At 37.7% G+C, this 13,973-nt stretch overlaps 2 protein-coding genes across 17 annotated transcripts in view; one reads left to right on the top strand and one right to left on the bottom strand.

The window, feature by feature from the left end:
- The window catches only part of MED12L (mediator complex subunit 12L), a 360,384-nt gene that overhangs the window by 273,295 nt on the left and 73,116 nt on the right, over positions 1 to 13,973 (top strand). For all 12 annotated transcript variants that reach the window (XM_060394814.1, XM_060394799.1, XM_060394794.1 and 9 more), the window contains 4 exons: positions 4,782 to 4,929; positions 10,226 to 10,344; positions 10,662 to 10,805; positions 11,644 to 11,807. In XM_060394814.1, coding sequence (XP_060250797.1) covers positions 4,782 to 4,929; positions 10,226 to 10,344; positions 10,662 to 10,805; positions 11,644 to 11,807 — 575 coding nt within the window. The remainder of the gene's footprint in view (positions 1 to 4,781; positions 4,930 to 10,225; positions 10,345 to 10,661; positions 10,806 to 11,643; positions 11,808 to 13,973) is intronic.
- The window catches only part of P2RY12 (purinergic receptor P2Y12), a 48,541-nt gene that overhangs the window by 6,978 nt on the left and 27,590 nt on the right, over positions 1 to 13,973 (bottom strand). Inside the window, exons 2-3 of one of the 5 annotated variants that reach the window (XM_042235645.1) lie at positions 4,516 to 4,898; positions 1,044 to 1,296 (exon numbers count right to left, since the gene is read on the bottom strand). The exons of 1 other annotated variant lie outside the window; for it this stretch is intronic. The gene's annotated coding sequence lies outside the window, so the exon portion shown is untranslated. The remainder of the gene's footprint in view (positions 1 to 1,043; positions 1,297 to 4,515; positions 4,899 to 13,973) is intronic. 3 more of the 5 variants (XM_060394821.1, XM_042235634.1, XM_042235638.1) reach the window with 3 other exon arrangements.

The raw sequence follows: 13,973 nt of genomic DNA, 5'->3' as shown, positions 1-13,973 counted from the left end.
CACACACAAGTTTTGGCAACGTTTCTAGTCACTTACTTTAAAGAAATGAGGATGACTAACATCAGACCAGTTAATTCCGGTTTTCCCTTCTCAGAACATTTGGCTTAAGGAACATTTTTCAATTGCTATAGTATCAATGCAACAAGCCTTCCGGAGTTTTTGGATGTGTATCCTCCTAATTGCTCTTCAAATCAGTTAAGTCTTTGTGAGTTTGAGATATTATCTGAAGAAAGAAAACTGATTGATCAGGAGGATAAGATTTTCAGAACTCAGTTTATAGGGAGGTGACCTTCTTAACTCAAGGACAGCAGTGGGTAAGCATGAAAGGGGATGGCTAGACTTCCATAGACTGTCCTATGGATTCTTTCTCCTGCCCAACAGATGTGTCCTTCAGGGTATCAACAAGAGAATACTCCTTTGATACTGATGTTTTGGGCTTCCCTGGTAGCTCAGACAGTAAAGAATCTGCCTGCAATGCAGGAGACATGCATTTGATCCCTAGGGCTGGAAAAATCCCCTGGAGAAGGGAATGGCTACCCACTCCAGTATTCTTGCCTGGAGAATTCCATGGGCAGAGGAGCCTGGAGGGCTCCAGTCTATGCAGTCTCAAAGAGTCGGATATGACTGAGCAACTAACACTCTCTGTGAGCTTTTACAGCCATGCAACTTCAGAGTGTTTTAATACTTAATTTAAAGAGCAGAACTTATCCGATACGTTTGGTAATATGTGGTCCATTTTCTGAGATTGACCTTATTCTCATGTGTATGTTGCTATTTGAAGGCTTGTACATTTTTTACATGCACAAAAAATGGATGTAAACGAATCTTGTAGGCTATTGAAAGATGGTTTGCTTTTAGAAACGTTGCCTTTCTTCTTTGAAAGCTAGTAACAGCTATCATGATTTCCCTAGAAAATGTTAAATGTCAGAAAAGCTGTCTTCATGCCCCATGTAGAGAGTGACCAGTGCTTTGGGCTTGTTTTCCCCTAGCTAGCTGCAGGCTTCTTCTTTTTTTTTTTTTAAATTCCATCCCCTTTCTCTTACCTCATGACTTTGCCTCTGGCCCATTCCCTGAGCATAACAGGGCCAGTGAGCTGATACAGCGTCTCACTTCTTCACCTCCAGATTTCCCTGTATTTTCACCAGTTTTCATTTCTGTCTGTGGTTAAGTAGAAAGATGTCCTCGTCTTTCTTCTGACGTTAATCCAGACAAGAGGTCACTGTTGCCTGTCTCCTTTGTTAGTATGATCTGCCTTCCAATCCGGATTTCCTTCCTGGAGACTCACTTGAAACATAGCTTTGAAATGAAAGTATGTCATTGGCCATCCTAATAAAGTGACCACTTTCCTCTCAAGCTATTTTTCTTTACACTTAGCTGCTAGTAAGTGTGGGCTGCTTCCCTCACAGTCACCATTGCACCATCACTGTTACTCCAACCTCCTGTTTCCTCCTCTCTGCCCCTACCACTCTAGAGAAACTTCTCTTTTGAGGTTCACACGATTTTTTGTTTGTTTTTTTAAGAAACAAGTCAGGGAAGCCAGCATCCACTGTGAGTTCTTAACTGTTTTCAACACTGTTGATGGCCCCTGTTATTAACTGTTGCTTCCCTCACTTTTGTGACCTTGACTTCTTTGGTTACTTTTTAATTATGGAGACTATATCCATCATTTGATGATTTATTTATCCCCTTCACTGTCTCAGCATTCTTCCCTCCCATACCCTTTCCAAAGAGAACATGGGGGGTTTGAATCCCTTCTAGTGACATATTGCTTTTTTCCCTAAGCTGTCACTTCTACACTATACCTGCTGTCAAACCACCTACTAGACCTTTGTAATATGTTTCCACCCACCCCTTGAATTTCTCTCGCCTAATGGTGAATTCATGAGCTCCTTACCCTTATAACCTGCTCCTTTACCCACCAACAGATTGTATCTAGTGAGTCCGTCTTGAAACTTCCCAATCCTTTCCTAACTTCTTTCAGGTACCTCTTGATTTTGCTTCTTATTTTTTATTTCTGCCATTAAGACCTAATTTATACCCTACAAACTTTTTTGGTCTTTCTCTCTGCCTCTCATTTCTCATCTTAAGTTTTTCAACACTTAGTTATCAAGCCAGCTTTTCTATAAAACCACGTTTTGTTCTTATCTTCATCCCTGCCCCATTCTTTTTGTTTTTTGGTTGATCTACTTAATTATTCCTTGTTTCACATATTTATCAAATATTAAGTGCCATTAAGGAGAATGCAAATGTGAATAAAATATACCTGGGAGAATGCAAATGTGAATAAAATAGACCTGGGTTCTTCCTCACAAAGCTGACAGTCTAGTGGAGAAGACAGAGATTTAACAGATACTGAGGAAATAAGTGCTGTACACTGTGATAAATGCTCCAAAGTCTGTCCTCTCCACCCCTTTCCCTGTAGTAGTGAGGGTTCTCACTAACCTCGGGTGACAGAAATGCTGTCATTGCACACAGCATTTCTACAAGTGCGGTTGAGGGTGTTGAGAGTATTTCAGGTGGTAAGAGGAGACCAGCAAAGGAAGGAAGTTCCCAGTGCCTTTGGGAAATACTGAGTAGTAATGTGGCTGTAGGGTGCTTACCGGGGGAGGTGCAATAATATGAATGGGCAGCAGGGGGTGCTGTATCTGATATGCCACTAAGCATTTTTACAGACATATCTCAGTTCTCACCCAAACCTTGTAATAAAGGAGGTGTTATCAGTTTTTAGGGGAAGAATCTGAGGCTCAAAAAGGCTCGTTATTCTGGACCATGGTGTTGGCAAGGGCATACTTTGGGTGCAGTCAAAGCCCTCTCTTACCCTGACCTTGGGCTGTTACTTGATCGGTGTGGAGCCATAGTACTCCATGTCCATAGAACACAGGGATCCTTCCTCTTCCCTGTTTGGGCCTCAAGCTCTGCAGATGCTACTGGGATGGCACTGAATCTGTGCTCCTTAATCAGGGGACATGCATCCAAGCATTTTTTCAGGGTGCGTAGTACCTTGTCTTGCTGTAGGTAGGTACTCTCTAAACAGCTGTTGCTAACATCTTTCCATCACCCCTCACACTCAAGTTTGCATCAGAACCACTTGACAGGTAACTTAACTGAAAATAATCACCAGGGCACATGACTGGCATCTGAATTTTGTGCAGTTTCCTCATTGCCTTTCTGTTCCCTTTGTAGGGCTTATATTTACACATCCCACCAGACAAAAAGGAAGTATATCAGTAATGCGGTGGAGGAACAACAAAATCAGAGATTAGTGCAGTAGCTCAGGTCATAGAGCTATAGGAATCACTGTCTATGTTGACTTTATGCTGGGGTTAGGTCCATTGAGACTTTGGAAGAGATTACACAACTCAGGGTATTAAATAACAGCTTCTAGAAAACACTGCTAGCTTTTTTTTTTTTTTTAAAGAAGCTCTTAAAATAACATTTGGGGCTGTGGTAGCAAGCTAGATTGGCAGATTATGCAAATGTATGTTTCTGATAAAATGCTATAAAGAAGGAAATGGTGCCTTGAATGCAGGCAGGTCAGAGAAAGAAGGACAAAAAGAGACTGAGAGAACAGTGACTGAGACTGAGAGGCAACAGGGTCTCACTTCAAGACTGCAGGGGCAAAATGCTGCTTGTGCAGAGCACACACACGAGTGTACTCCATATTGAACATTGGTGTGCTTCAGGTCACAAGGACTCTGCTCTTTTTTGCAGCCACTGCTAATTTATATGCACAGAGTACAGTTTGTTTTTCCTGGGACAAATCTTTCCCTCACTTGAGCTTCTTAGGGATAGATACTATTAGTGATAGTAAGTCAGGGAGGCCTGGCGTACTGCGATTCATGGGGTCGCAAAGAGTCGGACACGACTGAGCGACTGAACTATGAACTAAGTACCTCGCACGAGTAAATATGGGCAAATGGTAAGAAAAGGAGATGGGCTAAATGATAGAACTAGGAATTTTACCAAGAAAATTTAGGAATACAGGATCAAAGAGAAAAGATTACATAGAAAAATTCAAAACCAGGCATAAGAGAGGACATGTCTGGGATTATTTAACTTTGATTAAGGAATGTGTTTTTGTGATGCTCTGCCTTAGTAATTTCCTCTCCTGTGGAAATCCAGTGTTTGAATTCACTGTGTTTGGGATGGGGGTGGGGTGGGGGAGGGAGGTGGTCCAGGAGAGGAAGGTGGTGTCAGAATGTGTTTGCATTTCCAACTATTTTTCTCACACCTAATAAGACCATGCTGTCTTTTGTTTACATTTGGAAAGAAATACATTCTTGTGTCTTACACAGTCATGTTGGAAGTTAATGGAACTTTTTTTTTTTTTTTTTTAGTAAAAGTACTTGAGGATCCTAGCAAAAATATAAACTGTTTAAAAATGTTTAGTGAATATAGAAAACCAAGCTTACTAAGAAATAACATTTTCCATAAGGAAAAAATATAGCTAGTATGTAATTAGGATGTGACATTAACACCATGTTAAATTTTAAACAATCAAGAGTCAAAACTTACTCTGTAAGGTACGCCCACATCAACTGCTTCTATTAAGACTTCAGGTCAGTTGACACTGTGTTTTTGTTTTGTTTTGTTTTTTAAACTTTAGCAAGTTCCAAACTGGAAAAACAAGGGTGTTGCCAGTGGAGGTTGAGGTGAATTGAAAGGCGGGTCAGATGCCACCACCGCACGAGCCAGCATGGAGATGCTGTGGTTAGCGCATTTCATGTCCATGAACCCCGCCCTTTAAACAGGGCTTTCAAAACGCGTTTTCTCTTTTTCAGGATGAATCTTCAAGTCATGAATGTAACCAGCGCACAATCCTTCTTTACGGAGTGGGAAAAGAGCGTGACGAAGCCAGACATCAGCTGAAGAAGATTACCAAAGATATTTTGAAAATCCTAAATAAGAAGAGCAACACAGAGACAGGGGGTAAAGAGCCCTCATGCATTTGCCCCCATTTGCTCTCTTTTGTCTTCTGCCTTAGCAGTCTTTATCAAAGTCATACGTGGCATGGTCAGCGGTGTTTCCTCCCCCAAATGACTGTTAAATTGAAATATGAATAAGCACATTGAAATTGTAAGGCCTTGATTCCATTTATAGTTATATATTCCATTTATTTATAGGCACCATTTAAAACGGTGCCTTCCATGGATAGATAGAGGTAATTTTTACTTGCTCCTCTTTTTTTCATATTTCCCAAATTTTCTGCAATAGTCATACATAAAGTATTAAAACAACTTCTCTGGTGGCTCTGAAGGTGAAGAATCCACCTGCAATGCAGGAGACACAGGATATGTGGGTTCAGTCTCTCTGTTGGAAAAATCCCCTGGAGAAGGAAATGGCAACCACTCCTGTATTTTTGCCTGAAAAATCCCATGGACAGAGGAACCTGGTAGGCTACAGTCAAAAGGTCACAAAGAGTTGGACATGACTGAGCAACTAAGCATATGTGATAAAGTATTAGAAAATGGAAAACCCTTAGTCTGGAAGAGGTCTGTTCCCCTAATTCCATCCTTTTCTCAAGCTTGCAGTTGGCTCATCATATTTTTGTTGTTGTTTCGTTGCTCAGTCGTGTCAGACTCTTGGCAACCCCATGGACTTTAGCTCATGATGGTTCTTTGTCCGTGGGATTTTCCAGGCAAGCATACTGGAATAGGTTGACATGTCCTCCTCCAAGGGGGTCTTCCTGACCCAGAGATAGAACCCACATCTCCTGAATTGGCAGGCGTATTCTTACCATGAGCCACCAGGGAAGCCACATCGTATTTACATGATAATTTAAATTCGTGACAGTGTAGTGACTGATCTTTTCTTATGTTGTTCAGGAGAATAGGTGCAATAGGTAGTGGAGGCTACTTGCATCTGCAAACAATTTCTGTTAAGAATAAAATTGGGTCTTTGCTCCATAATGACTTTACTTGGAATGCTCTTTCCTCAATCTTTTTACATAGTTTTTACAGTGAAGTTATGCCTTTGTATTATGTCACCTTATTGCACAATTGGAATTTTGTAATTATCCGGTTCACATTGGCCTAATTACCCTTTCCAAAATTTATTTTATTAGATAGTCATATGATTTAAAATGTGAAATCATTTTGTATACTCCACTGCCACCAGTGGTGTTTATTTCGCTTTTACTTAGATAATACAATGGGAAAAATGTTTGGACTTTCCCTATGAAAATAGCACACTTGCTACACATGGCATAAACCACCTGTAGGAATTCCACGTTGTTGTTCACTACAAAATAAATACTGTTTTATGAACCTTTTCCCAGAGGATCCAGTCCTAGGACTTTAACTGAACAAAATACTGAAGCTTGTCCACAGTAGAACTTTCCTACAGAAAATTTAGATATAACCAATGCAAATAGCTCTCTTTCCTCTCCATCATTAAGGGTGCAGATGCAGAATCAAGGAAAGAGGGTGGCATGTTTTTTAGTCTTAAAGTGTATTTTGGGCATCTGATGTATTAGAACTCAATGGGGCAGCTACCTTCATGTTATTTACATCAGATTCCCCAACTCTCTTCTGTGGCCACGTAAGGAGCTAGTGCTCTAGGAGCTCCATGAGGTTGTGGAAGGGAAATGAAACCTGTTGCCATTATCGAGACTGTGAGGAGGGGGAAGAACTGCTCTAAAAAAACTGTCGATCTGCTATTTTTCTGTTTTCTCTATTAAAGAAAAGAGGAAATAGGCTGAATTTCGAAGCTCAGCAGCTGGCTAGCAAAATGTATCCGAAACTACTCTTTTGTATATTTGGGAATGGGATGGACACTTTCTCTGTAGGAGGTTCAGTAACAGGCTTTTCCTAAATTAATTTTAGCAAGTCTTTCCAGATCCTGTGGAATGTGTGGTGTTGGAAGGGTGAGGGGTAAGACAAGGAAGGAAGCGCTGTGGTGTCCTTTTCTGCTGAGTCCACTTCCTTTCTTTACAAAGAGTTTTTTAAAAATGTTTCGCTATCATCTGTCCTATCTTTGGATTAGTCTCTTAAATAGACAGTTCTTGCCTGTGGACTCACCAGGAGATCATTGTTCTTCCACACTAATTTTTGAGATATTTGGTACTAGAGGCACCGCTGAGGAGAAGGGGCATCTTCATTGGGGATTTTGTCTTTCCCACATTCTAAATAAAACTCCTCATCAATCAGAAATATGTTTGTTAATTTGGGATAGCGAGCTGCCTTCTCCTGAGGAGTCTTAAGTTTAAGTCACTGTGTAAACACTAGCACTGATATGCTGGTGAGGCCAGAAAACAGATTGTGTTAGCATGTGTTTGATTTCTGGTTACAAATAAAAGCATGAATTTGAGGAACTCATTAGGTATGGTCTCAGACCGACCAGACTTTGCCTGGGAGGGTGGGGTGGATTTATAATCTAATGTTGAAATGACATTTCAAGTCGAAGTAGGCAAGTCTCATTCTACATTTACATTGACAGGTCATCTTTGTATATGAATTTTCAAACCACTAATGAAGTTTATCATAACAATAAAAGCGCAAACTTCTAAGATTAGAGATTCAGTATATGTGCTGCTGAAGTGAGCACCAGGATTAGAATTATTTTAAAAAATGGAAAACCAAAATTAAGCCACAGAAGAGCAATAATATATATTTTGAAAGCAAATGAACATAAAACATATGAACATCTATGAATTACTATTATATTATTGCTTATGTAAATGTCATTAAAATAAAATATTCCTTTGAGAACCAACAGTAATATCTTAAATTTTTCTTCCACTTAGCTATGTGTAAGTAAATATAGAGAGACCAATAAAGAGGCTCTTTTGAGTTCTCATGCTGGGTCTTGATCCTCAATTCTTTTACTTTTCTTGATGACACAGTTGGTTTTGGTCCCAAGAAAGACTGAATAAATATATTAATTTCACTTCCAAAGCTCATGGTATCCAAGACTATTGGTGTAAGCTTTCAGTCTTGGATCATTGATGTTAGTAAGTGAAAAATTCAAAACTTGAATATTTTAAACACACTTATGACCTGTGAGCAGTTATATTGAAGGCAAATATCACACTTAGTTTGTACCTTAGACTAGATATTGAAAAACTAGTAGGTTTCATGAACTTCTTTATTCTTATTCTTTGCATTATATTTGGTGTTATTTGGCAAAAGTTACACATAATCTTGTACCTTATTTTACTCAGCACATTTTGATTCTCTGTTTGTTTGAGGAAATAAAACAGCCTGGGTTTTTTGCTTGTCTTTTGCCCCTAAACCATATTTGCTTGTTGTTGAAAGAGAAATCACCCAAACCCATGTCCATTGAGTCGGTGAATACTGACCTTTTCCAGTCTTGTGGCCACTGCTGAGTTTTCCAAATGTGCTGGCATATTGAGTGCAGCACTTTCACAGCATCATCTTTGAGGATTTGAAATAGCTCAACTGGAATTACATCACCTCCACATCACCTCCACTAAAGCTTTGTTCGTAGTGATGCTTCCTAAGGCCCACTTGACTTCACATTTCAGGATGTCTGGCTCTTGGTGAGTGATCACACCTTCGTGATTATCTGAGTTGTGAAGTTCTTTATTATACAGTTCTTTTGTGTATTCGTGTCACCTCTTCTTAATATCTTCTGCTTCTGTTAGGTCCATACCATTTCTGTCCTTTATCGAGCCCATCTTTGCATCAGATGTTCCCTTGGTATCTCTAGTTATCTTGAAGAGATCTCTAATCTTTCCCATTCTGTTGTTTTCCTCTATTTCTTTGCATTGATCACTGAGGAAGGCTTTCTTATCTCTCCTTGCTATTCTTTGGAACTCTGCATTCAAATGGGTATATCTTTCCTTTTGTCCTTTGCTTCTCACTTCCCCTCTTTTCACAGATGGCTGTAAGGCCTCCTGAGACAGCCATTGTGCTTTTTTACGGTTCTTCTTCTTGGGTTTGATAGTCTTTTTCTTGATGGTTTTGATTCCTGTCTCCTATACAGTGTCATGAACCTCCATCCATAGTTTATCAGGCCCTCTGTCTGTTAGGTATAGTCCCTTAAATCTGTTTCTCACTTCCACTGTATAGTCATAAGGGATTTGATTTAGGTCATACCTGAATGGTGTAGTGGTTTAGTTTAGTGAAATCTTTCTTAAATACAAAAGTCTGTAAAACAACCTTTGTTCCCTGAAATTAAACTTTCCCATATAAGATGGTGTGTGAGGAGGGTTTTGTTTCAGTAGCATTTGACTACTTAATATCATAGTGTTGGAAGAGAACCTTGAGATCATACAATACAGCATTTTCTTGGTTTTAGATTTGTGTCTGTAAATACATATATTAAAAAGTATTTTTAAAAAGGACCTAATTATTTCTGGATCTTATCCTCAGAGCTGTCAATAACAAGAGCTCTTCTGGAATAAGCAGTGTTCGTAGTATTTCTTACTTTTATTTTTTCCAAACTTCTCTATGTTAAATTATAAAGTTAGCACTTTTCCAGTAATGTGGACAGATTTAATTCTTTCCTGTCCCCTAAAAAGTTAGGAATTGTGTAGATTTCCCTTTTTACATACTAAGTTGTTAGACAGTCTCCTAATAAGATACCAATGGAGTTTTCTGTTATGTTCATTTGAGCCTGGGTGATTTTTTTTCCCCATTCAATGTTGATATCATATTTTAAAAGTCAGTGAGTAAGAAATATTTAAGGAGGGATTTCTCATTAATCCTGGAGAAGGGAATGGCAACCCAGCCAGTAAGTATTACTTGGAGAATTATATGGAGAGAGAATGTTGGTGGGACTAGGGCTTTGGTTGCAAAAAGTCAGACATGACTGAGCAACTATCATTTCTCATTAATAGCCAAAATTTAATTATATCACATAAATGAAAATTGTTAATGTTTAGAAAATGATTAGAATTACCTCATCAATATGGATCAATCTCAGAAGAATTCTACTGAGTGAAAGATGACAGATATAAAAATATATATTATATGATTCAGTTTGTATAGACTGAGCAACACTAATCTGAGCCATTAGAGGGCAGGCTCTTGGTTCTCTGGGGCGGGGAAGTGACTGCACGGAACCTGAGAGAGCTTCTAGGGTTTTGGTATGTGATTTTGTTATTTGAGTTTCATTACATGAATTAATTTCTTTTGTAGAAATTCAGTGAGTCTGTATACTTTTCCGTATGTGTGTTATAGTTCAGTAAAAAAGTACCCCTGAAAAAGGTCAAGAGCTTCCATTAAATGAAAAATAATGTATCTACTATGTGTTTATTTAGTTGGAGATGAAGGACAGAAAGCCAGGAAGAACAAACAGGAAGCATTTCCAACCCTGGAGACTGTGTTCACAAAACTTCAACTCCTTTCATATTTTGATCAGCATCAAGTGACATCTCAGGTAGCCATTAAAGCTGATTTATTATTATTATTTATTAAGGAATATCTGGAATATCTGGAAATTAATTAAACATTTATAGTTCTACCTTTAGGAGAGTTAGGTCAAGATCTTAATGACTGCTTGTCTTATTTCTTCAAATTATATTTGTTTTAAGGATATTATTTGATTTGTACGTGATTTTCTTTTCTGTAGAAATAGTTTCACCTTCTAAGTAGAATCATGTATAAATTCACATTTCTTACCTTCCAAAATTAAAATAATACATAAAAGGTATTTGGAATATTGGTCTTCTAACTACTTTCACTTTTTCCACATAGATTTCTAACAATGTGCTAGAACAAATCACAAGCTTTGCATCAGGAACATCATACCATCTCCCACTGGCTCACCACATTCAGCTCATCTTTGATCTCATGGAGCCAGCACTAAATATCAATGGACTCATTGACTTTGCAATACAGGTATCAAAGGCATCTGCCTTTTAGCAAAGCAAACCTGCTAGGCATTGTACAGTTTACAGTGAGCCACCCCATGCAATTTTTTATAGTTGAGACATTCTGTGTCAACAGTATCTAACTAGCATTTTCAGCTAGCGTCTGTGTCCATAATTTTCAAATAAATATAATTGGTGTTAAAATAGTAAAAATCATGAGAGTTTTGACTGTATTTCTTATTTGTCTTTTGTTGTTTTGCTTAGGGAAAGGTGAAAATTTGTTTGCTGTTTATATTAGAGTATATTTTATGTAAGAGCAAAAAATATGAAACATTGTTGATTTGTTCCACTATTTTTCTTGTACACATAGTTGAGTTCTTTTGTTAGTATATGTTGTTAGTGAGTAGAAATAAAACATATCTTTTACTTATTCTGTTGGAAGTGTTAGCTGTGTTAATGATAAGAAAATACTGATGAATAACTTCCATTTATTGAAAATGAGGTGTAAATGGAAGAAAATCAAGAGGCTAGGGGTGTTTTTTCCTGAAACTATCCAGTCCAGAACTTTGGACCACCATAACATTTTGGCAACTATTTCAGTATTGAATCCCTCTTGATGGCATGGACCGTGGTGCCCAGACAGAAGGAAAACTATAATTTTGATAAAGGATTAAAAGTAAAAGCCATTTAATTGCCTGAGGTACTGCGATGGTGGTTTTATTTATTTTATTGTTCCTGCGGCAGAACAAGAAAGGATATCAAGCAGTTTTAGGATGCCTCAGTATATCCAGCGTGTGTAAAAATTAGCGTTTTTTCCTATTTGTTCTGGCAGCTCCATGTTCATTCGATCGTTTTGCCTTTTGCAGCTCCTGAATGAACTGAGTGTTGTGGAGGCGGAGCTGCTCCTGAAGTCCTCCAGCCTGGCAGGAAGCTACACAACAGGACTGTGTGTCTGCATTGTGGCTGTTCTCAGGCGCTACCACAGCTGTCTGATCCTGAACCCCGACCAGACAGCCCAGGTGTTTGAAGGGTTGGTATATCCTAAAATGTGTAAGGTGGCTTTTTTAAAGAAGCTTTATTTTGAAATAATAACTGAATATAAAGTTTGAAAGAAGAACAAAGACCTTCCTATATCCCCTGTTCACAGATTTAACAATAGAATGTGTATTTGTGATAAAGTTTTATAGTGTCTTTAAACAAAAAATAGTACTGTTTGTTTCATAAAAAGATGCATAGTTAAAGAAGGCTTGTGCCAGAAAGCGTTTATCAGAACGGTGATAAAAGCGTAGAAAGCCTGCCTGCCTACTTCTCTCTCCCTAGTTACTGTCATCTCTGCTGACCAGAATCCTGAATTATTATGATTGGTGAATATGCGGTTGCTTCATTGTTCACGTAATTTCAGTTTCTATTTGGAGAATGTAGCTCCAAATAAGCTTTGAACACATACCATCTTACAGATTTCTTTTCAATTTCATTTCTTTTATAAATTAAAGGAAAATTTTGATGAGTTAATCTAGAATAAATGACTTTTTGATTCTTAGTCTTTTTCAGTTTGGATGAATTGTAGGCTAAGGTTTTCTCTCCTACCATTAGAGAAGTTGGGCTAAGTAATTACATCACTACCATTAGAGGCTGAAATTACTGGGACCAGAGAAATAGAATGAGCTGTCAAAACACTTATTCTGAGCTCTGTTTTGTCCACTGCAGACTTCTTTCTCCGGGCTTTATGTATATGTTCTTTAAAGAAAGGCTACCTCTTTTTTTCCCATTTTTCCTAATGGGCTCAAAAGACAAACATGGGGTTCTTTGGTTTCACAGTGCTTTTTATTGGTAATCCAGCACATGTAATCTATCTATTCTAGAGTGGCATCTATTTAACAGCAGCTTTTGGAGGAAAGAGGAAATGCTACCACATTAATTCTACACATAGCTTTTTTAATTTGTAACTATTCTTTGAAGTCTTAAAGATGTTTCTGTAATAACATATAAATTTAAAAAAAAAAAAACCAGAACAAAGTAAATCCAATTATTGTTAACATTCAGTTCATGTAAGAGGCTATCTAACTACATATGCTTTTCTTTAACTGCATTTCCCAAGATGAAAATTTTCACTTTAAAGTTAAAGTACATTTTGGACTAGATTTTAGGCTAAAGTAGAATTTTTGCTTTTAGACTTTTGCTAGCATTGAACTTGATATAAGTATTTCTGTGCCTCTTCTCTATTTGCAGCCATCCTCACCTAACAAATACTATCTTACCACTTGAAGACACCTGATTTAATATCTTCTTAATCTTTGCTTCAAGTTTGTCTCTCCTATTCTGGCCTCTTTCTTCAATTTTTTCTCTGTGACCAGCGTCAGCAGAATTTTTTTTCTCTGTTGAGCCAGTTAAATATTTTAGTCTTGATGAACCGTAAGTTTTCTCTTCTTATAAGAGAAAAGCCACAGATAATAAACACTTAGATTATTACTAAGTGGCATCTGAAACATCCCTGATATTCTTAAATGTACAAAATAGCTACCTTAGAATCCAGAAAATATAGAACTGTTTTACAGCCCTCAACTACCCTGTGGAGTTGAATAATTAGTACCATTTTCCAAGTCAAGAAACTGACACTCAGGCCTGTTAATTGGAGTGGCTGGTGAAGTGTTGTACCCAGCATCTCATAGCTATTAAATCTGCCAGATTCCTGAAACAGTTAGCAGTCATTTATGCAGCTCATTCATACTGTTTGATTTACACCATGCTTTTTAAACTATGAATGGAAATGCCCTAATTGGTCATGAAATGAAAATAATTCTTTTTCACAAGTGCTTTTTTTTCCCCTTTATTTTGAAATTATGTCATTATCATTCATTTTGATATTTTAAATTTGTGTTCTATTAAATGTTTATAAAATCATGTTTGATATTCACTTTGTGTTTGTTTTTTATCATATATAGTAAAGATAAGTACTTTTCCCCAAACTCTTATTCTGGGTTGGTTTTTTTTCTTTTCTTTTTTTGGTACTTATATAAACATACTGGATCTCGATGTGAAATATTTTGTTACTTCTAGGAAGTCGAGGGAACACTGACTTTGATAGAGTAAATGCCTGGCAATCTTTCAATACCTGTTTGTTTTCTTCAATCACAAAATAATTCCTTGCTTTTTCAAGGTATGCCTGGAGCTATTTTGGTTTATATAGCTCACAACT

Source organism: Ovis aries, chromosome 1 (genome assembly GCF_016772045.2).
Source record: "Ovis aries strain OAR_USU_Benz2616 breed Rambouillet chromosome 1, ARS-UI_Ramb_v3.0, whole genome shotgun sequence".
In the NCBI taxonomy this organism is placed as follows: domain Eukaryota; kingdom Metazoa; phylum Chordata; class Mammalia; order Artiodactyla; family Bovidae; genus Ovis; species Ovis aries.
Note: the sequence above shows the minus strand (reverse complement) of the source record. Positions and strands in the feature narration are given on the sequence as shown.